Here is a 24,281-nt window from a genome sequence, read left to right as displayed (position 1 = left end):
GTTAGACCTAGGTGCAGTTTTTCAACTTTAAATGAAATCCTTGTACTTATGGTGTTTTATCATGGTAATGCCTGCCTTGCATATCGTTTTTAGTAAGTCCCGCTAGCCAAACAGGCATTGTTGTGGAGTGGTGTGGCTCACTGGTTAGAGGCGGCAGACCCGGAAGCAGAGAACGGCCCGGGACCAGGGTTCAATTCCCGACGCGGCAGGGTCGTGGACCAGGGACAGCGGACTTGATAATTCTCACCTCGGTGCCTACTCTGACCAGGGATCACACTCGGCAACTCTGGGCATTAGCTTGCCTCATCTCTACAACGGCCCCCCACATTCGCCAGGGATGCCTGGTTTCACCTTGGAGATACCCAGTAGGGACCATCTCACAGGGATAGCCAGGACGGGTTCCTCAGCCGTCTACAGCACCACGACGCCTCAGGGCAGCAGTGCGCTTTACAAGACACATACATTTAAATTTTTTTTAAATAGGTGCTAGCTGTGAAAAAGTGACATTGGAGGAGTCTAGCGGCACTTTGTGAATATGGAAATAAATAAACCTGCCGTAGTGTCAAAAAATGATGCCACCGCGGCATTAAATCTTTGTAAATATGCCCCAGTATATCTAAGCAAGATAAACCTTTGAGTGATTATACAGTACACAAGAAAGCTGAAGTTAAAAAGAAAATGGTAGTTGAAAGGTGTAGAAAAAGATGCCAAAAGGATGTCTTAAGCACAATGGATAGTGAAGATGAGAGCAAGGAAAAATAACAGAAAGCTACCGAGCACATCAGCTACCCCAAATGAAGTTTGAATAAGAAATGTTCTATTTTATACATTTTTTTAAATGTTGAACATCTCCAATAAACTGGAAGAGACATTGAGAGTGTTGGTGCCGAGCCAGAAATTTTTTGATTTGCACCATCTTGAGATCTGTACTAAAACTAGGTGTTTCAGATTTCTTCTTTCCCCTGGCAATATGATAGAAGTGTGAAGGTAACAGAGTTTATGTATTTTCTATATTGATAGTGTTTTATAAAGCGTAAACATGACCATCATCGAATCAAAATGCAGTACACAGAGAACTGATACGGGTTACAGTACAGTAAAAACATTTGTCAATTAAACTACGCAGTACATAGAGTTCAAAGAGCAAGGTATAAACAATTGTAGACTGCATGAATAAGGTGAATGCCAGTTGTAGAAGGCTGTATAGAGTTTGATGAGCAAGCCACAAAGCAATAGTATACAAATTTGAGTAGGGTGGATGACAGTTTCCAAAGAGTTCTCTTATGACACTTTTTTTAGAAGTATGGCTTTAAATTCCTTCTTGAGTTGCTGGAAGTTTTAGGCTTTATAAATAATGCATGCTTAATTCAGTTTAATTGTGGCTTCCAGTGGTAATCAGTGCGAAATTCTAGGAAATAGAAAAATGCGGTCAGTTTTTTTTCTTGCACCTAAGATCAACCTGGCCGACGATTGAAGAGAACCTTCAGGGATGAAACTGGGGTAACAAAGAGGAGACCGTCAGTTCTGTAGACTACTAAAACCTGGTTCACACGAAGGATGTCATATGAAAGAAGTAAAGGTTTAATTCTCATGATGGAATGCAGCAGAGTTCTAACTCTGGACGCAACCTTTTCATTCTGGATTGAAAAACACAGCTGAGAACCTACCCAGATTTCCAGAGACTTAATTTTGGATAAAAGGGGGGTATAACCTGCATCGTGAAAAAGTGCTGCCCATTATGATGTGTTGCGATATGTCATGCTTTGCAAAGTTATGTTACATTGGCTATGTTCTGTTGTGTTCTGCTCTGCTTTGATGTGTTGTGAGGTGCTATTCTGTCAGAATGTTATGTTGTGCAGTGCTATAGTGTGTTAGGTCAGGGTGTGTTGTAATAATCTACCCTGTGTCTTGCTATGTTTTGTGCAGTGCTAGATCGGATTGTGCCCTGCTGTGTTATGCTATATCATGTTAGTGGTTGTTATGTTGTCTTATGGTATGTTGTATTGTGTCATGCTGTGCTCTGAATGTATGTGATGGTGTGTTCTGTCAAATTACCTTGTGCTGTGTCATGCTGTTTTATATTATGTGCACTGTGTTATGTAGTATCGTTCTGCTATGTCATGCTTTGGTTTGCCGCCAGACCGAAATCCTGAAGCGTTCTAAATTGAAGTGATGTTAAGCACAAAATAAAGTGCCTTGGGAGAATTCTGGGCAGGGTGCACAGGATCATGCACTTCAGGGTTACATTAAGTGATACCTCCAGTGCTCGGCACCGGCACTTATTTGCCAACACCAGCACTTATGATAGTTTGCTACATGGTGGCACTGTCTGTTTAATTTAGAGATGAGCACAACAACAGTTATTTATTAATTTAATATACATTTAACCTCTTCGCTGCTAGGCATTCCCCCCCAACCCCCTGTGTCAAGCCTTTTTTTGGCTATTTGGGGTAGTGCGAGCTTAGACCCCTGAACTTTTTGACCACATAAGGTATCCACGCCAAATTTGGGTCCTTTTCTTCCAACATCATGGGGATTCTAAAGGTACCCAGGGTTTGTGGATTCCCTTTGAGGGGTCCCAGAAATTAGCCAAAATACAGCAACATTTTTATTATTTTTGAAAGATGGGAAAAACGGGCTGCAAATGAAAGTGTCTGGGTTTATCCCTGAAAATGTTACCAAAAAAGGGTTTGTGGGGCTGACATCACCATTTTCCCAGCTTTTGGGGAATTACAGATTTTTTTCAGAAAACTAAAATTTTTTACACAGTTTTGGCATTTTTCTGGGACATAGCCTATTTTTGCTATTTGTTGTGCTTTCAACCTCCTTCCAGTTAATGGTATAAATGGGTATGGAAGCAATAAGGGATCCTGAAAAGCTATACACTTTAGAAAAGAAAGGAGACACCATTCTAAATTCAGCAAGGGGTCATTTCTGTAGATCCATCAAGGTTTCTTTATAGAAACTAACAGTTAAATTGCTTTCATTTGGAAGGCAGAAATGCATCAAAAATCGATAGGGAATAACAGTTGCTTTACAAATCTGAATTACCCTAAGTCTCCCAATAAAAATGGTACCTCACTTGAGTGGGTAGGCATAGTGTCCACGACAGGAAATGGCTCAAAACCCAATGTGAACACACCACATATTCACAATGAAAATGTACCCTTTTTTTGCAAAGTGTCTAGCTGTAGTTTTTGAACACTAGCTCTGGCGGCACCTATGGAAACCTAGCAAACCTATACATTTTTGGAAACTAGACACCCAGGGGAATCTAGGATGGGGTGATTTGACTGCCTCCCACCAGGTTATGTAACCCAGAATCCATTGCAAACCTAAAAAATTGTTTAACAATACACATTTTCCCCACATTTCTGTGGTGGAAAGTTCCGGAATCTGCGTGGATCCACAAATTTCCACCCATTCCCCAAAGGTATTTTACGAGAAAAATGGTACATGTGTGTGTCGGCCTAGTGCCTGTAATGGAAACGGCACAAAACTCAACGTGGTCACACCTCAATTTCGCAGTGAAAAATGACCCTTTTTTGGCAAAGTGCCTACCTGTCGTTTTTTAACCATAGGTCTGCCGGCACCTAAGGAGGTCTAGCAAATCTATACATTTTTGAAAACTAGACACCCAGGGGAATCCAGGATGGGGTGACTCAGCTGCCTCCCGCCAGGTTCTGTTACCCAGAATCCCTTGCAAACCTAAAAAAATTGCCCAAAAAAACATTTCCCCCACATTTCTGTGGTGGAAAGTTATGGAATCTGCGTGGATCAACAAATTTCCACCCACCCTGCGTTCCCCAAAGTCTTTCTAGAAAATTGGTACCTCACTAGACAGGAAATGGCGCAAAACGCAATGTGGTCACACCTCAATTTCGCAGTGAAAAATGACCCTTTTAAAAAAAAAATTGCCTAGCTGTAGTTTGTGAACCCTAGCTCTGCCTGCACCTAGGGAAATTTACCAAGCACTAGCAATAGGCCAAGGCCAGACTTGTGGCTGATGTTATGTTGCTGTTTAAATCAATAAACTGCAGAAACCGCAGACTGCAGGTGCCCTACCTCCCAGTGGTTAATTTGAAAAAAAAATAAGTGCCGGAGATCTCGCCAGAAGACAGCTTGCACCAGCCCATTTCTCCTGTTAGCACTGCCTAAAACAGAACCAACTACTAACCATGAAAGTGGGGAGGGGATTTAGCATAATGGCCAGAGCTGCCGACTTTGGAGCTGGAGAACCAGGTTCGAGTCTTGGCGTTGGCTCAGCATACAGTGATTCTGGGCAAATCACGTAATCTCCCTGTGCCTACCATAAATGAATGTGTTCTTAACTGGTGCTCATGAAAAGCACTGGTGTTGATGAATAAGTGCCGTGCTGAGCACCAAAAACTGCCTGCTCAAATTAAGCACTGCTTCCTCCAGCTTCGGCTTGCTTGTTTTTTTGGTGGAGTTGGTGAACGGTGACCTGGTTATGGATTGTGTATGGACAATGCAAGCAAAATGACACTAAGGGCATGTGGCCAGCTGCTGTCCACTGATCTGTGTGTTGCTGTCGCTCGCCCTCTCAATGAGGTCTACCAAACTATGGTCCTCTTTATGAGAGGCCCAGTAAATGAGCCAGGTTGCTGGATTTTCACCACCCCTAGAGTTACTGATACTGAGGGTACCAGTAATAATGGGGTTGAAGAAACTCTTAATGAGGGTGTTTGTAACATGCTTTACATATTGCATGTCAATAAATTTTCATCCTCCACATCGACCTAACCAGTTGATCGCAAGTTAAATAAAGGTATGTAGATGTGGAAGTAGGAATAGTAATTGACACAAGCAATATTATTTTAAGTCAATGTTATAGGCCTCCGTACCATGTCAGCAACTCTCATTGAACCCTAAAGCAAATGCACCACTGCAGTTAACCTGAAATAATGCTGGTGGCAGCTCACCGTGCAGTGCTCAAGCATACTAAAGCTATCCTAAATTACACTTCAGAGACAGTGGAGTGCTGAAGCACGGTGATAATATAAAACATTTTGCTGCAGTTACACAAAAAATATTAAATGAAATTAAATGAAAAGGTAATTTGTAATGCGCGGTAGCTACCCCGAGGCGTCCTAGCGCTGTAGACTTGTGTATTGTGGGGAGCAGTATTAAAGATTATCCGGTTTGTGAGAAGAGCAGGGTTTATAGGTGCTTGCGAAAGGATAGGAGATTGGGCTCTGTGCGCAAGTGGTAGGGAAGGGAGTTCCAGAGCCTTGATGCGTTGTACGAAAAGGACCGACCTCCGCATCTGGTTCTCTTGATCCTGGGTACTGTCACCAGGAGAGAGGACGTTGATCTGAGGTGTCTGGCAGGGCTATATAAAGTAATGAAAGAATGGTTGATGGCGGCTCCGGTTTTCCAGTATGCTCGGTGAGTTATACAGAGGGTCTTGTACTCAATTCTGTGTCTTACCGGGAGCCAGTGGAGGCTCCTCAGGCCAGTTTTTACAGAGAGTCGGCGGGGGATTTGGAGTAGTGTATGCGCTGCACAGTTTTGTAAGATCTGGAGCGTGTTCAAGGTAGATTGGGGGCTCCTAAGTACAAGGCATTTCCAAAGTCCAGCCTGGAGAGAACAAGTCCCTGGATCATAATTTGTCTAGCTTGGAAGGTCAGTAAAGGGAGGATCTTCCGAATAAGCCTAAGTAGGCCAAAACAGGTCGCTGATAGTTTTGTGGCTTGGGCGTTAAAATTGAGAGATTTGTCAAGCCATATGCCTAGGCTCTTGATTTTATCCTTAGGGTTGGGGGGAGCGCCGAGGCAGGAGGGCCACAATGACTTGAGCGTGAGTGGAGAGGGGTTGCCTAGGAACATGATCTCAGTTTTTTCGCCGTTGAGTTTAAGGCACGACAGAGTCATCGATTTGGAGACCTCTTCCAGGCAGGTCCTCAGATTGTCGGGCGTCGTGTCCAGTTGATTGAGGGCCACCACTAGCTGAGTGTCATCTGCGTAGGTAATGATTTTTATTCCATACGGACGGACTACCTCCGCTAGGGGCCCCATATAAACATTAAACAACGTAGGGCTCAGGGACGAGCCCTGCGGTACGCCGCAGACAAGAGGCTTGCTCGGGGAGGTGATGTTACCCTCTAACACTTGAAAAGAACGGTCAGAGAGGAAGGATTCAAGCCAGGAGATGGCTTTTCCTGAGATCCCTATGCTCGAGAGCCAATGGAGTAGCATGCTGTGGTTGACAGTGTTGAAGGCGGCACTTAGGTCAAGGAGAAATATAGCGGCCGATCCCCCCTGGTCCAAGATCTTCCTTTCCTCCTCCATTACTGCAAGTAGCGCAGTTTCGGTCCCATGCATGGGACGGAAACCAGTTTGAGAGATGTCGAGCATGTGGTTGGTCTCGAGGAAGTTTACTAGCGCGGTGTTGAGTAGGGAGATTGGCCGGTAGTTGTTAGGATCTCTCTGATCAAGGTTAGGTTTTAAAGAAGGGCCTTAACCATGGCACACTTCCAAGGAGGTGGAACGGGACTAGTGGCTAGGGAGGCATTGAGTAGATTGAGTACTGTCGGAAGAATCTTGTTATTTACCAGATTCAAAGAACGTGGAGGGGCCGGATCATTGGGAGAACCTGATTTTACCTGTGGCAGAATAGAATCTAGTGTGATGAGATTGAGAGGAGGAAAGGATTCCAAGATAGCAAGGGGTTGGGTGTCAGTGATGGGGGGGAAGGGGGGTTGCTGATTGGGCGGTAGTGGGGATGGGGGGAAAGAGGTGTAGATATTTTGAATTTTGTGGAGGAAGAACTCGGCCATATTGTTGCAGCGGGCTTGTGTATTGGAATGGTCGGGGGCTGTTCTGGACGTTTAAGGAGGGTTTTTACAATGCGGTAGATCTCTTTCGGTTTGGAGGCTGCTATGTTGATTTTTTCTACAAAGAAGGCCGCTTGCGCTGATTTAATCTCGTTTTTGTAGGTTCTAAGCATTGCTCTGTAGGCAGTTTTCCTGGCGGGGAGAAATCCAATCTACACTACCTTTCTAATCTTTTGCATTTACATTTTAGTTCCCGTAAGCCGGGAGAGTACCAAGGAGCAGTTTTTGAGCTGTGCTTGGATTCCGTACATTTCAGGGGAAGTACTAAGTCTAAGGATTTAGAGATCCAGCTGTTATATTCCTCGTTTGCTGAAGTGGGGTCTGGATTGTTGTGTGGTCTGGTATTGTCCAGAGCTATCCGCCAGTCATCCAGCGGGAGTTTGGACCAGTTTCTTTGCATAAGTGTAGTAGTGTGTGGCGGAGGGTGCTGGTTAGGAGCGATCCAGACGAAAGGGATCAAATGATGGTCAGACCACAGAATGGGGGAGGGAGTACCTACTTTCAGCAAAAATATGTTGCATGCCTTGTGCATTGCTGGTGTTGGTGGAGTTACGCAGAAATTACACTGCATGTGCACTGCAATGTATAAGTAATCAGGAGTCGTAGTGAAATTAAACTGAAAATACTATGGGCACAGATACAAAGCGTAACATAAAGGTTGGTAGTATTGGAGGTGTGTGAGTAGAAGACTGGTGAGCGGAGAGTGAAATACAGTTGTGTGAGGTTTAAGCAGAGGAGTGGGAAGAATTGCTTCTCCTAAAGTACTTTTCATCATGTTCTGTTTGTGTAGAGATAGCTTAAAATTTGCACACAAATGAAATGAGGGAAGTTGTTGCCCCAACTTGAATTGAGCATGGTAGTCCATCATTTTGACAAACTGAGGAATGTCAGCCAGATGAAAACTGAGAAAAAAATCAAAAACTAAATAACTTTGCCACGACAATATGTTATTGTGTGAAAGGAAATGCAGAAGATGAAGAGAGCGGTGTGCCAAAGAGGTAATGTGGAAAAAGCGGTGAATATACAGTATAGGGGTAGCTTTGAGGGAGAGTAAAGGTTTTGTTAAACGTGATAAGGGAATAAAGTGGTAGTGAGAGTATGATGATTATAATAATACATTAGAGTAAAATCGGAGAGGGACAATTTTTTCTTTTCTTAAAGAGTACACCAGGGGGTGGAGTAACTGATTTGTAAAATAATAAAAGGGAGTAAATCAGGAGGGACAGTTAAGCATTTTAAAATACAATGGAGTAGAGCTGGAGGGGGAGAGATGGATTTATATAAAATAAGGAGTTCAGCTGGAGGGCGAGTAAAGAAGTTTGAAAAAGGGAGTGAAGTGGAAATAAGGGGGTTAAAAGAAATTGAAGCAAAACGGTAAGGATAGTAAGGAGTTGAGAAAGGAAGTACAGTGGAAGTGGGAGAAAAGGGTTTGTAAAAAAAAAAATAGTAAAACAGGAAGGTGAAAAAAAGGTTATGTAAAAAAGGAAGTATATTGGATGGAGAAGTAAGGGGTTTGTAGTACAGGTAGAGAGGTAGTAATGAGTTTGAAAGTAAACTGGAGGAGAGTGGGAGCGGGAGCATTACAAGGGGGATGGAAAGCAGGGAAAAGGGGCTTTAAAAGAAAGAAGAAGAGTTTAAGGGGAGCCACCCCATAAAATGCCACACAATTAAAATCAAATACAAAGAACAAACATTTCTTCAAGAATGGTTTTCAGCAGGCTGTTTTCATCAACCTTGTAAAAGCCATTCTAAATGAAAAAACTCGCCAATGGTTCGACAAAATACATTTGTCAGAAACATTTTCCACATGATTTTCGTCGAGATCACATACAACACACCACTGCATGGCTGATACTGTGCTCTGTTAATTTATGGTAAGTCAAATGTCATAAATTAGCCACCATCTTTCAAAACAAATCTATACTTTTTAAAGTATCACAGTTATTTCCTATCAGGTGTACCTTATCCTACTGGAAGATGTTGGTTATGCTAGAATGTGTTTATAATAAAGGATACATGGTCCAGTGCTGCAATTTGCTGACTTTAGGAAAGTCGTGAGTGATCTTCAAATCTGCTTGATTTTTTGCTGGCTACGGATATTATACATACCTTTGAGGACTGCGGAAATGTAATAACTTGTACATACTTTTTTCCTACCTAACACATTATTTTAGCATTTTTAAAACAAACACAGCACAACTCAAATAGTCAGTGCTAGTTAAATGTTGATGTTATAAGATTTTTAATATTGGTAGTAGTAGTGGTAATAATAATCGGGATCAAATGCCTCAGACTCTACTTAATTTTGATATTGCAAATCAATACGGTGTTCTGAGGTCAGTTTCTTTTTTTGAGATCTCTACTGTAAACAGAATGGGAAACACAGAAGTTTATAGCAATATTACAAAATGTCATGTAGTATTAAGTGTCTAAATCTGCATAGTTGCTCCATTTCCTATGGCCATGAAAGATGCATTGTTCATACCTAATATATATACTTGTTTGTTTGTAGATTCTGGACTGGATTGAAGGGAAAGAAAGAAACATAAGAGCCTTATTGTCTACAATGCACACTGTTTTGTGGGAAGGGGAGACCAAGTGGAAACCCATCGGGATGGCAGACCTTGTAACCCCAGAACAAGTGAAGAAAGTATATCGGAAAGCAGTTCTTGTTGTTCATCCAGACAAAGTAGGTGTAACTTATTCAAACTATATTGTAAGAAACAGCACAGAAAACACTTCAGGAGTAGATTCTCCCAAAAAAGAGGTGGATGCACAGCTCCTATTGAACCCCTTAATTCAGAAGGTGTTAGCAAAATCGATTCTAAGGGGTCCTTTAACAATAGTCGTTGAAGTGATATTCTCAGTACACAGTCTGCCTCTTTGTCAGGTGAGTACACAAGGAGCATAGTATTATTGGAGTAAGGGGGTCTGCTTTACAGACTGGCACCAGGCCACTCTTTAGCCAAGATGGCCCGTACATAATGAAAGAATCCACACACATTAATAGCACCAGGTACTTTACTGGTGTCCCTTTCCTTTGACATACAATGACATGCATACAATGCTTTACGCGTCAGACAACTTGAGTGACATGTGAGCTGCAACACCTCATCTCTGGTTCAACCACATTGCAGGAAATACGTTTGGTGGGAAAGAGCAATACAGAGAGAGCCACGGGTTGAAGCATGGAGGGGAAAGTAGCACATAGGACAGAGTGGGCCGAAAACAAGAAAACATATGAGTGTAAAAAGTAAACAATAGTTTCCTAAATGCAGGACAAAGTAAAGAAGGAAGGCTCCAGAGGCTGGATAAACACATAATATGGAAGAGAGCCACTAACTCTTGTTTTTTTTGTACCACAATTTCTAACCTTAACTGAGGTCTGAGTCGAATATATTTTCCTAATATCCAGTTCTTTTACACAGGTAGCAAGAGTCAAACTGATGATTAGGCCTACTGCTGTGCGTATAAGGGCTTTCTTACTAAAAATGTTTGTACTTAGTGCACATAACATGAAATTGAGAGAAATACACATCTTTTTAGTTTCCATGTTGTTGCCACTTTGCTAGCTCTTTGAAAACAGTGATACATGTGATGGCTACAGGCCAGTGTATTTTGAGTTCATTAATTTAATTCATTGTTATAAAGTCTTAGTTCCCTGTTAATTCTGACCACCATAAAGCCAGTTAAAAAATGTACGTAAATTGAGGTGAAACTAACAAATATCATTTTAATTGCCAATAGTATTTAAAAAAAATCTTTATTTTGCACGAAGTTATAAACTCGCCCTCAACCAGTATGTAAACACACAATCAACTGTTTGATAATGTTTTCCTTTCCCTTCATGTACTAAACCAGAGATAGCCATAGGCTGGTGAACCTCCTTCAGAAGTTCTACTGTACTTTACACTTTTCAATTGGCCCAGGAATCACAATTCATGCTAATTAAACAGGTGTAGATGGCAACACAAATACAGGACATTTTGTCTGGCTCAGCCTAGCATTGGAGCATGTGTCTGTGATCTACCTAGTGTAGCATGAACTCTTTGATGTAAAATTAGCTTGCTAACAAAGAACTAGAGGATATATTATCTAAAGAGAGAGCCCTTAACAATATTTATGCATGATATTTTGATGTATTAAGAGGTTATGCTACATGTAATAGATTCTCTACCACATGGTCTATATTTGGCTTTCAATATCCCCTGTCACTAAGTACTTTGTCAGTGTGCCAACCCAAGACAGAAAGCCAGCTGGACTGCAACCACCCCACAACCTGCTAGGCAATATTTGAGTGAGATGTGTATCAGGTAGTGATCAATCCTATGAGACATCACAGGAATAGTTAGTGGAAACCAGATTCCCTTTCATATAACTCGGGGGTAGTCGCCATACTTGACAATCTAGCTCCTCTAAAGCTCAAAAGAAGCCGAGCCACTCCATCCAGAACCTGGTTCACTGCGGACCTCAACGCAGAAAGAAGAAACCTGAGAACCAAAGAAAGAAAGTGGAGAAACAACCCAACCGCCATTCTCCGCCTTCAACTAAAATCAGCCCGTAGGAAGTACAACAACCATATCAAAAACAAGAAATCCAGCTTCTTCCGCGAGGCATTGGTCAAATCCAAAAACAGACCCAAAGAACTCTACAACATAATCAGACAACAAACAACAAAGCCCCTGCCCTCAACCCTACAGGCTTCCAAAGAACTCTGTGACAACTTTGCCAACTTCTTCATCGATAAAGTCCAAAAAATCGAACTATCTCTAGACATCAACAACCCACACCTCCAGAAGAGCTACTCGACCTCCCCAGTGGCACTCCCATCCGACTCCTTTCCCTCCCCCTGGCTAAGCTTTCGTCCCGTCCAGGAAACTGAGATAATCGCGCTGATCTCGACCTCCAAACCTTCAGCACACATCTCAGACCCCATCCCCCCATCTTTAATCAAACAAATGAAGCTTACCTTAGCGCCCATCTGGGGAAGAATCATAAACAGCTCCTTACAAAGCGGTGTGGTCCCCGATTGTCTAAAAATGGGACAAGTCACTCCTCTCCTGAAAAAACCCGGTCTCGACTCAACTGACTTGAACAATTTCAGACCAATATCTAACCTCCCTTTACTCTCGAAAACACTTGAACGCTGTGTACTCCTGCAACTGACGCAACACCTGGACAACATCAATCTCCTGGACCCCCTCCAATCTGGCTTCAGACAAGGCCGCAGCACTGAAACTGCGATGTTGAACATCATAGACGACATCCATGGATCTCTTGACGCTGACAAGTGCTGCCTCCTCATACTCCTTGATCTCTCAGCAGCGTTCGACACGGTGGACCACAAGCTCCTCATCATGACTCTTCAAGAAAGAGCCGGCCTTGGCGAGGTAGTTCTCAAGTGGTTTTCCTCCTTTTTACATAACCGTTCGCAACTAATAAAAATCAAGAACTTCACCTCCGATACCCAGCAAGTCAACAAGGGTGTCCCTCAAGGATCGGTGCTCTCCCCCCAGCTCTTTAACATCTACATGGAACCACTCGCTAAGTTACTCAGGAACGCCAACATCAACTTCCACCTCTACGCGGATGACACGCAGATTTACCTGGAAATCTCCTCTCTTAAAGACATCCAGAGACTCAACGATGTCCTAAATGAAGTTCAAGACTGGCTGACAAAGAATCACCTGAAACTCAACCCCGATAAGACAGAAACACTCCTCATCTCAAACAAAGAAGATAACCCTCAAATCACCGAGTGGCTAAAGTCGATCGATGCTCTCAAGGGTAACCTCACGCTAGCCGACTCCGTTAAATCCCTGGGCTTCACCTTAGACCCTAAACTAACCCTGTCAAATCACATTAAGAACTCGGCGAAAAGCGCTTTCTTCAACCTCAGACTTTTGAACAAAATTAAACCTTACATTCCCAACAAGGACCTCAAACTAGCCACGCAATCTCTAGTTCTATCAAGACTGGACTATGGGAACTCAATCCTAACAGGCATCCCCAAATCCCACCTGGCTCCACTAAAAACAACACTTCACGCGGCAGCAAGAATGATCACAGGCTGCAAAAAATATGATCACATCTCCCCGGCTCTCAAAGAACTCGAATGGCTCCCTGTGGAAATGCGAAGTACCTTCAGAACGGCCTGCCTAACCCACAAGGCCCTCCACACCGGCAAACCGGAATACCTGGCTAACAAGCTCAAAAAAGCAGGCAAAGCCAGAAACTTGAGAAGCTCTAATTCCCTGCTGCTCATCCTACCAAAAACCAGAAGGAAGAGAACTGCGGTCTGCTCTTTCTCAGGAAATGCCCCCAAAATATGGAACGCCATCCCCCCGCACATCAGAACTCTACCGTCCTATGCAGAATTCAAGAGCCAACTTAAATCCTTGTGCCTGATCCGCTCCCTTGGTTATGGATAACTTGGAGCTGCAAACGTCTCAGAATCCATGCGGTATTGTTGAATCCAGTACTGAGAAGCCCTGCTGTCCGAACTTTTCTTCTTTCCAAATTGTCTGTCGCCGATTGCTTTTATTGGGTTTGTTTCATGTTGTTCTCTTTTTCATGCCCACTACTGTGAAGCGCTCTGATACCTTCGGGTCTTGTTAGCGCTATAGAAAACTTCTAAATAATAAATAATAATTTAGGAAAGGCACACTCAGAAAAATAGGAATCAGTGGATATATTTTAAAGATTTATTTTAAGATCAAAACAATATCCTAGTACAAACAACATGAATTGTAGCTACAATAAAATAAACAGAATGGTAGTTGTAAAACATATTTGTTGGACAACTTAATAGTAATCCCACCTTTATTCTTCTATCCACTAGGCTAATCTTAGCACCAAAGGTAATGCCTAATTTGAGTTTTGGAGATGGTTCACATCTGCATTCCTGTTTGAACAATAAGGCTTTATGTTCAGGATAATAGCAGAATCTGTTATTCTTGTCTTGTGTGCGCAGCTGGGCTAACAGGCTGAAAAAGTGAAGGCTTGAATGCCTCATTAGCTTTTAACCAAAGTATGTGATGCAATTCTGCATGGCCTGTCTCGCCTGGCGTGAAGTTCCTCTCTAACCTTTCTCACCCTGAGCTTATCTTCTATACCATTATTTATTTATTCTCATTCAACAAGAATGTGTTCTTTCAACATTAGTAATAATTGAGAATCATAGTTGGCAGCTTTCCATGAACGTTTAACCATAACTAGTAACAATTATTTAGAACAGAAGAGTCAAGTCAGATTAAATACTGTAAATATGTTTGCGCAGACTTGGGGGGCGTGGCATGGAGCTCAGAAAGATGGCCGCACTGTAGTGCAGCTCTGCCAGCCATCGATAACAATCCTTAATTATCCTTGCCCTAACCCTGCCATCCGGCGGTTTCGCCCTTTGAAACTGCAATACTGAGCGCTGGGGACACTCAACACTGCCCATTGTTGATTGTGTCGAGACATATGAGCGAGCTCCGAGACATCGCATGGCCGCCCGCAGCTTGGGATTATGGCGGCGCACGGGTGACACAGACGGCCGATCAGGACCGAGAGGCGATATTAACGGCAGGAATCCAGCTGGAGATCTCCCCCGCGATCTGCAGAAGACCATGCTAGTCTGCAATCAAGGTATCGAAGGGGGCGGGGGCCGATAGCTGCGCGGCTGGGGCAGAGGACGGGAGCGACCGGGAGAAGACCCAGGCAGTGACTCACGCGAGTCCCCGGCGCGAAAGGTGTGCACAGGCCGCGCTACAGCAGTGCGCCAAGAAGGAGCTTGAAAGACTGTGTCCTACCCCCCTGCCGTCTTCCCTGACCTAAGCGCAGACCTGCAAGGGGGCATACTTCTTAGACACATAGACGAACTGCTGGTGGCTGATTGAAGAGGCGCCCCCCCCCCCCACGGCAAGCACTGAGCTGAGCGCCCAGCATTTCCCCGGCGCGGACCTAACGGAGGCCTCCGAGGGTGAACATCACACTGAGCGACCTTGAGGCAAATAGAGAGGTGCAGCCAACTGTCGCACGCTCTCAAGAGCGAAGCAAGAACTCCTCGCTGCTGGCACTGAAGGGGAAGGCTGATCACAACCACAGAACACTCCCCCACATTGTAGCCCAGGAGAGCGGCATCTTCCAGGGGTACGATACTTGGTACTGCGCAGATTGCAATTAATAGCTGCCCCCCCCCTTTATTGCATTTTGACCTTTGGATAGTGTCTCTACGGTCGGCTGCTAGTGATATGGTCTAAGAGAGTGCAAGCAACATCAATGAGACAATTAGGAGACTATACTGCTGAGACTTAGTCACGGGCTGCACATGCGACTGCAGTATCTTGAGGAAGCTGCATGAACCTCGCCATCCCGCCGGCTCTGCGACCACGGCGCCATTTTTGGATCAACCACGTGGTGTGTGGCCTAGTAGACGCACGGCCTAACTGACTCTAGAGCCTGAGGACCCGCTTGCACACTCAACAAACGCCAGGAACATCTGCGGCCAGCAGGCATCCAGATAAAAGTGGGCATAGGACGTCTCCAGGGCAGAACGTGCGCATAACAGCGCGTGCACTTAGAGACAACTTGGCCAGTACTGCAACATGGGGAAGCCGTAAAAGAACCAGCCCCGTCTCACGTTCGAGCTGTGGAAAGGGGGCAAACTGGGACAAGCCCCGACGTCGGACTCTGAGTTAGAAACGGCGACGCCACCCACCACGGCAATTGAGAAATCACAAGCCAGCCTGCAGGCCACCGACGAGAAGATCGAAGAATTGAATGGCAGGATGGACCAATTCTCGACGAAGCTGGACAAACAGGCGGTCTGCCTAGGCGAAGCAGAACAGCGGATCACCGACGCGGAGGATGGGCTACAACACGTCGCAGACAAGACAACTGACATCACCAAAATGCAAGCAGTCATACGGGCTAAAAACAAGGACATCGAAGCGCGTTCCCGCCGCAATAACATTCACGTATTGGGGCTTCCAGAAACCACAAACGTTGGAAGATTGGAAGATTACATCGAGGCAATGCTTCAAGAAATCTGCGGCAAGGATGAGCTCTCCCCGCTGTTCGCCGTTGAGCGAGCACACAGATCCCTAACAGCATGGCCTCCACCAGGGACCCCCCATGCCCATCATAGCCCAGCTGCTTAACTTCAGGGATCGAGACACGGTGCTGCGCATAACCAGGCAGAAGGGCTCGATCACATACCAAGGAAATGCATTATCATTCTATCCAGATTTTACAGCCACTGTTCAAGCGGCCCATAAAGAATTCCAAAACGTTAAGAAATTACTACAAAAGGAACAGATCCCCTACGCAATGCTATACCCTGCACGCTTGCGGGTTGGAACAATGGAGAATGGCAAAATATTCACGAGTCCTAAGCATGCTATGGAGCATGCACGACACCTGCGACAACAATGGCAACGCTCCACCGCATCCCCCATGTCGGACATTGACGAATGAACAGTAAGAGGGTACTTAAACGGACTTCCGATGGAAAAGGTCGTGCTGTGTGTACGGAAGTAGAGCGGGATGGTAACATGCTGGAAGTGATTTCATAAGGGTGGTAGCAATAATATTGAAAGATATGTGACGTGCTGATGTACGGCTGCTGGGTCCTACAGGGTTAGTGGAAATTATGTAGCTTTGATGGCTACCCTCTCTACGATATCTGGGAGTGGTTGCAGCCGCTGCGACCCCCGATGGGTGATCCCCGATGGGAACTATGTTTACTTAAGTTGATGTTACTATGGGAGTTGACTGGGGGGGTATGTCTTTGGCAATTGGGGTATGCTGAAGTGGGAGGAGGGAGGGAGGGTTGTTTTCAATTGTTATAGGCCAAGGGTACATGATTCTAAACGTAATGCAATGTACTATCGCAACAGGTTGGTGCTCTTACCTGCTATCATGAGCGCTAGATACTACACCGCACCTCCAAGCCACACATGACATGGGCCACATATAATATTGTTACGTGGAATATACGTGGGCTAAATACGCCGCAGAAAATAAGACAGGTATTAGCGCAGTTGTACCGACACAATGTTAAAATAGCACTCTTACAGGAAACCCACCTGACCAAGGTGACGGAGGATAAGGTAGCCAGGAAGTGGGCGTCTTACAGACTATTATCCTCATACTCCTCATGCGCGAGGGGGGTCCTCATTTTATTCAAGAAGGGAGTGATCTTTCGGGTACTGGACTCTAGCACAGATCGAGATCGTCGCTGGGCAATGGTACTCGGTAAGCTGGGAAATGTTCTGGTGACAGTAATACGTTTTTATGGTCCGGTGATAGATGACACGACCGAATACTTGAACATGTTTAGGACATTGCGCACCTGGTCTGACACAGAAATAATTTGGGGGGGAGACCTCAACACACACTTGGATCCCAAACTAGATAAATCAAACCCACAGGGGCCAGGATGGTCAAGGTCGCTAATTGTGTCAAGAATGGAATGCTAGAATTTGGATTGGTAGATGCCTGGCGACACAGACATGTAGGGGTTCTAGCAGGCACGCACATCACACCGGCGACAAATAGCTGGTCCAGATTGGACTACTGGCTGTTGAGTGAAGGAGCAACCGAATGGGTCACGGACATCCGCAATCTCCCAAGAACGTTATCAGATCACAATCCAGTGCTGCTCACAGTGACCATTCCCCTAAACCCTCAGAAGCCATTTACGTGGCGTATCAGAGCAGAGGCACTACGAGACCCGACATACGCAGAAGCACTTAGAACTGCTGTTGTACAGTATTTTGAGGCAAATGTGGGGACAGTGGACAGCCAAGAGATTTTGTGGGAAGCCTTCAAGGTTACGATAAGAGGCACCTGCATTAGCACATCTAAGGGGATTTTAAGAGACATACAGGGCAGACTACACACGCTGGAGAAGAAGCTTGGCGACCTCGAAGCCCAATATGATCACGCACCCTCTAAAGGTGTACTAGCAAGTATACACAAACACATTGATGAATATAATGCCCTGGCAGAGACGGAGGTAAAATATTTATCGAAAAGACATGTCGCTAGACGTTATGGTGAGGGTGGCCGCCCGGGCAGATCACTAGCGGGTAGACTACAATGCAGGGCTGCTCAACTCCCAGTTGAGCGGATTGTAGATGTCAATGGGAAGCCATACTATTACCCCACGGACATAGTGGAGCAATTTCGCCAATTCTATGCAATGCTCTACACCTCCAGCGGTGGAGTCGACGAGCAGGCTCTGAATGCATACTTGGATGACATTGCTTGTGCGTGGTTGTCAGATGTGCACAGAAAATATCGTAGCCTCCCACTAGATATTGAGGATGTGATAGAAGCTATAAATTCACTCCCAAACGGAAAAGCTCCTGGACCGGACGGTCTAACCGCAGAATTTTATAAGGCACAAGCTGACCTCCTCGCTCCACATCTTCTGGCAATGTATGCAGAGGCATACGAAACGGGCCGTCTACCCCCCTCTTTACGACAGGCAATGATTATACTCTATTGAAAAAAGATAAACCTCCCGAGAGCTGCGAATCATACAGTTCTCTGTCCCTCATTAACCTAGACGCAAAGATACTAGCGAAAATTTTGGCCACAAAGCTACAGCCTCTAATGCCTCTGCTGGTCCTTCCGGACCAGGCTGGGTTCATTCCTGACAGGTCTACATCCCTCAATTTACGCACCATATTGCCATGTTGCATGTTCTCAATCCAGAATTGCCAGCGGTTGGAGTACTGCTAGACGCCGCAAAGGCATTTGATTCCATAGAATGGCGGTACATGCTGCATATACTGTGCAGGATGGGATTTCCCCCAATGTTGATGCACTGGATTCAGGTCTTATACACTGAACCATCAGCGAGAGTTTGAGTGGGAGGGGACACATCTGAGCCGTTTGACATCGAGCGAGGTACACGACAGGGCTGCCCTCTGTCCCCACTCTTATTCTACATCGTCCTAGAACCTCAGGATTCGGCAGACACACAGGGCAGCGGCCCTTAACTTCAACAACAGACCGGAGGGAATCTCCATGTACGCGGATGACATGGTCCTATATATCCGCGAACCGAACGCTTGGTTGCTTGGTATTAATGGGTGCTTAAGTATAACGAGACAATTGGCAAGCATAAGATTATGTCCAAGATTTGTGTGTTGTCTTTTGTATGTTGTCCAGCACATTACCATTTTTCCTTTTTTCCTACAGCCTGCGGGCCGTAGAGAAGTCTGGGTGAGCCCCCACGGGTAATTCTGTGAGTAATTTTGTCTTTTTCACACACATATCCTCACCGCAGGGTGCATCTTAGTGTGCGCACACCGCCGAAGGATCAACTTTGAGGTCCTGACGAATGCTGAGCAAATTGTGCTCGAGATAGCAGAAACATGTTGACCACCACTTTGTAGGACACAGGGTTTCAATTATAAACTCTGAATAGTGCTTTTCACTTGCTTTTAACCGGTGCCGGTTGGCCCTTATTCAAGGGAATACAGGTTACAACCAGGCATCTTTTAATTCACTCACATTATCATCACATTTTTCACACTTTTCACAAACGAAAAAGAACCAGCTTCGCTGTAATTCAGGGGTTGTAGCACACTGGGGGGACATTCGGTCTCCCCAGTGGGAACCCAATGATGAAGCATGTCACCAACCAGGTTGGTGAGTGAGGGTTCTTTTTAAGAAATTATTTTCTTTCTTTTTTCTTTTTTCACCCGATTTATTTCTGTGGCACTTACGGTTTCATCTAATGTGAGAAAATATTTTCTCAAAAATTCTACATTTTTTTCTCACTCTTTGGTTGTTGTTAATCAGTTATTGAAGGGGTACAGGAGTGACCTAATAACCCTGGCTCTCTAGTTGTTTGTTTAATGATCTTAGAAGACTCCCAAGCGTTCTTGAGACTAAGGGGCTGATTATGATGGAGGACGCAGAAAATCCTCTGCGGACCCACCAAAGACCCACCGCCACATTAGGATGGCTGGTAGATCCTGGTTTCAGTCCGCCGCTTTTCCGCCGCGGTTGGCTTACAACCGCGGCGGAAAAGGCCTAATATGGTGGCGGTGTCTCTCAGACACCGCCAGGCATATTATGATGGTGTAAAATGTATGCTTTTCCGCGGCGGCTTTTCCGCCGTGGAAAAGCATACGGACCTTCACTTCGGGGGCCCGTTGCGGGCCCCCTGGGTGAAGAGGGGGGGTGGGAGGTGCACATGGGGGGTACCCATGGTACCCCCCTGCATTTGCGTGAACAAAGCAGCAGGTACCGCGCAGTGCCTGCCGCTTTGTGGACGCAAATGCGGTGCATGCATCTTTAACATTGCCGCAATGTTAAAGATAGAGGATGTGACCGCCACCCTGGCGGTCACATCCTAATCTGCACGGAGGGAACGCCGGAGCCCATGCGGACGTTCCCTCCTACTCTGGGGTAGCGGACGGACTCAAGTCCATCCGCGATCCTAATGACCCCCTAAGTACTGAAGGATCTCCTTATAGTGATCACAGTTGCTCAGTTCCAGGTTGACATTCAGTAAATCCCCTTGTTTAATTATCACCTGAATGTTTTTCAGAAAGTAGCTAATTTTGGCTTTTTTTAGGGCTTTGTGGAAGCCTCTGGTGTATTGCTTGTTGTAGAGATTGTCGTGTTCCCTCTATGGCATATGCCATTGCTGTTCCAGATTTCAGGTGTTGCCTTTCTGCTTAGTAAGTTCCCTGTTGACCCACTTCTTGGTTGATTTGGTGCTAACCTTGGGTTTTATGGTAGCTAAAATATCCAGAAATGAGGGTGTATTTAGATGGGGATTCACAATCAGCATTTCTTGGTCTGTTGGTGCAAAATGTAAGGAGAGGTACTTTTAGGGTTTAGAGGTGGGTAGTGGTAAAGGGAAGAAAAGGTAAGTTTTAGGGTTGGGGTGGGAAGTGGAAAAAGGAGGTAAGAATAATTTTAGGGTATTTGGTGGGCAGTGGGAAAAGGGACGTAAAGTTTAGGGTTTGGGTAGTTTTAAAGGGTATTTTCTAGGGTTAAGGGTTAGAGAGTGGTACACTGAGTTAAAGTTAATTTTAGGGATTAGAGTGGGTAGTTGTACTACAAGGTTAGGAATAAATTTAAAAGGGGGAGTGGCGCTTGGTGGTACCCCTTTAAATATTAAATTTACGCTTATGTGGTAGGTAGTGGTAAAGGGAGTTATGGGTAATTTTAGAGTTTAAGTATGGGTAGTGGTAAAGAAAGGTTAGGAGTATTTTATTAAAATAATATAAAATATATTGCATCAAGTCTTATATTATATTATTTTATATTATATTTTATATTATATTATAAACTGCAGTTCTGTAGTAGCTCTCTGGATGAAATGATTTTACTTTCTTTAGAGATTGAGCTGGTACTAGACCATTTTTGTTTTTTTGGTAATGATTCCTTGTCACTTAGGTTGGTGTCCAGGGGGAATCCAAGTGACATAACATTCATTTAAAATTGTGGTTAAATGCTGTTAACATTTACGTCATTCTGCTAGGCTTGTATTATTTCTTGTTTGTTGCCAAATAACAGGACTTCTTTTTTGGTCAGGTTGAGCTTCAAGTAGGAGCTGAACTTCCAGGGCTGGATGATGTGTAGGCAGTGTTTGAGATTTATAAGTAAAGTTGTGTATTATCCTCATATTTGTGAATCATGAAACGTTTATCTGTACCAAGTAGCTCCATGTAAAGTTTAAAGATGACAGTGGACAGTATGCAATCCTAGGGTACTCCCCAGATGATAAGGATCTTTTGGTACCTGGTGGTGCCCATGTGAACGAACTAGTGTCAATTGGAAAGGCAGAAGGAAAACTAGTGAAGGATATCACCTATGAATCTCATCCGAATCTCCAGGATATGTATGAGGCTGGGATGGTTGACTGTGTCATAAACAGCTGAAAAGTCCAGCAATATCATAAGGCAGGGGCCATCTTCATCTGTGGTCAGGAGTGCATGGGCCACGTTAGTAAGGAAATAAGCTCTGTGCTTAAGCTGTTCTTCATCATCTCCAGTCAAAGTAGAATTTGGGAGAAGCGATGTATTTAATTTTTTGTGGCATTTAATGAATACCAATGGACAGGGAACATCTAATATGCCTGCATAAGCTAGTTACAGGACCACAACTAGGGACATTTAATAGAATATGCATTTATTCCAATGGCCCATACAGAATTTCGAGGTAGCAATGAGACCCAAGTATGAAAATGATCAGAATAATCTCTGGATTAATATGTAACTACACAGATACTCCTCCTGATTAAGGTACTGATTTATACACTATTATCTCATCTAACAAGAGGACGGAGACATATAGATATGAATCTTGTGATTTGAAATGCGATTGCATCCCCTCATATTGTTAATCCAACCAGTTAACCTGGGGCAAGGTACAGTATTGTAGACGGCTTCAATTTGCTGTTCTTAGGCCACACAAGCCAGATTTATTGCCAGACAGAAATGCAGTATGTTTAGGAGAGGCCTTAACCAAACAGCCCCAGGGGAGTATTACTCGTCTCACTGCGAGAATAAGTAGGAAATAGAAACTTCTTCTGAACAGGCACTGAAAGTGTTTTCCCCATGTAAAATGCTATATATAGTAATAGTACAGTATATCAAGCTTTTCAACTTTATTGTAGGCACAGGCATAATTTTAATTATGCTGGCGTAATCTGAGTAATTTTGTTAATTCCGCATTACTCTTTTATTCAGATTTATCAATCAATAATGTTATTATGCCTGCATGCGTAATTAAGGGGGGAAACAATCTTACCGCAAGAGCACATTTAGCAGACGCTCGCTATTTGTTTTCTGCTGCATTTCGCACTGTGGGCCAGATGTACGATGGAAAATTGCATGCGCGAACGGGTTTGCAACCCTTTTGTGCATGCAATTTTCCTCTGGGCCACGTACTAACACTATTTTGCAACTTGCAAATAATTTGTGACTCGCAAAATAGTGTTTTGCGACTCATTATTAGGAAGGGGCATTCCCTTCTTAATAGCGACACAAGCCATGTATGAATGTCTTGCAACCACAATTCCGGTTGCAAAACACTTGCAATTTACCGCCCTCTTCAAGAGGGTGGTAATGCAATCGCAAATGGGAAGGGGACCCTAGGGGACCCCTTCCCCTTTGCAAATGCAGGGGAAAATATTTTTTAGGGGCAGCCAGTGGTCCCAGGGACCACTACCTGTCCTTAAAAAATTAATCGAAAACGTTTCATGTGTTTTTTTTAAATGCAGCCCATTTTCCTTTAACCCCTTCGGTGCTGATGACGGAACCGCTCCGTCATCAGCCGCGGTCGCGCTGTGCTGATGACGGAGCGGTTCCGTCATGGCCCGCCCAGCTCGATAGAACGCTCATGCACGGCGCGAATTCCGCGCCTGCGCTGAGGGTTCTATTGAGCGGGGCGGGCCGTGACGGAACCGCTCCGTCACGAGCACAGCTCAACCGACGCTGGTGACGGAGCGGTTCCATCACCAGCATGCGCCCGCCGCGCGCCTGCCCCAAACCCTTAGCACTGCGGCGGAATAGCCGCCGCAGTGAAGGTGTTAAGGAAAACGGGCTGCATTTTTTTTTAAACTGCTTAACTGAAAAGCAGTCCCAGACATGGAGGTCTGCTGAGCCCAGCAGGCCACCATCCATGGGAGGGCCAGCCATTCCCAATGGGGTCGCAAATTGCGAATGGCTCAATAATATTCATGAGCCTTGTATTTTGTAACCCCATTGGGAATCGCTAACTGTGTCTCTGACACTGATGTACAGTGGCTTTTTGCGACTTGCCAATTCCGACGCACAATTTGTCGCAATTTGCGAGTCGCAAAAGCCAAGGGTCATACATCTGGCCCTATATCTTAATGTAAAATGCATCATTGCATCCATTTTGGATGCAAGGGTGCATTTTGAGCTAAGAAAATAGCAGTAGATGCCAGGAGTAAGTTGTGGGAAAATCCCTCCCCAAAGCACATTTAGCACTATTTCTTAGCTCATTTTGGATGCGAGGGATAACTTTGTGATTTGGAAATAGTGCTAAATCCTGTTGTAAGTGGGGTATAAATCATATCCCAAGGGCACATTTATAGAACACTAGCAGCTTCTCACACTTGTTCATGAACTATTTCTTTTAGCACTATTTCTTAGTGTAAAATGCATTCTGATGCTCATTTTGGACAAAGCGGTGCATTTTTTAAGAAATAGCTCTTAACGCAGAATTACTCTGCAGGCATTGTAAGGGCTGAAACACGTGTTGGACTGCAAAGCAGGATTGTATACAACAAACCTAGCATGAAGAAGATGCAGGACAGTCTGCATGAACTATGTTTCTTTTTATTTGGATGTACAATATATCTACATTTTAATACAAATTCAAACAGGAAAACAGCACACTCTGCACAATACTAGTTAACCCATGAGGAGGCATTGGCTCA

The 24,281-nt window shown here is 44.6% G+C and overlaps 1 protein-coding gene across 6 annotated transcripts in view; it reads left to right on the top strand.

Annotated features, from left to right (window-relative positions):
* Positions 1 to 24,281, top strand: part of DNAJC6 (DnaJ heat shock protein family (Hsp40) member C6) — a 417,360-nt gene that overhangs the window by 374,202 nt on the left and 18,877 nt on the right. For all 6 annotated transcript variants that reach the window (XM_078669025.1, XM_078669033.1, XM_078669042.1 and 3 more), the window contains one exon: positions 9,369 to 9,545. In XM_078669025.1, the coding sequence (XP_078525151.1) occupies positions 9,369 to 9,545 (177 nt within the window). The remainder of the gene's footprint in view (positions 1 to 9,368; positions 9,546 to 24,281) is intronic.

The sequence above is a fragment of the Lissotriton helveticus genome, chromosome 1_2, assembly GCF_964261635.1.
Source record: "Lissotriton helveticus chromosome 1_2, aLisHel1.1, whole genome shotgun sequence".
Lineage (NCBI taxonomy): Eukaryota > Metazoa > Chordata > Amphibia > Caudata > Salamandridae > Lissotriton > Lissotriton helveticus.
This window is presented reverse-complemented; position numbering and strand designations above follow the sequence as displayed.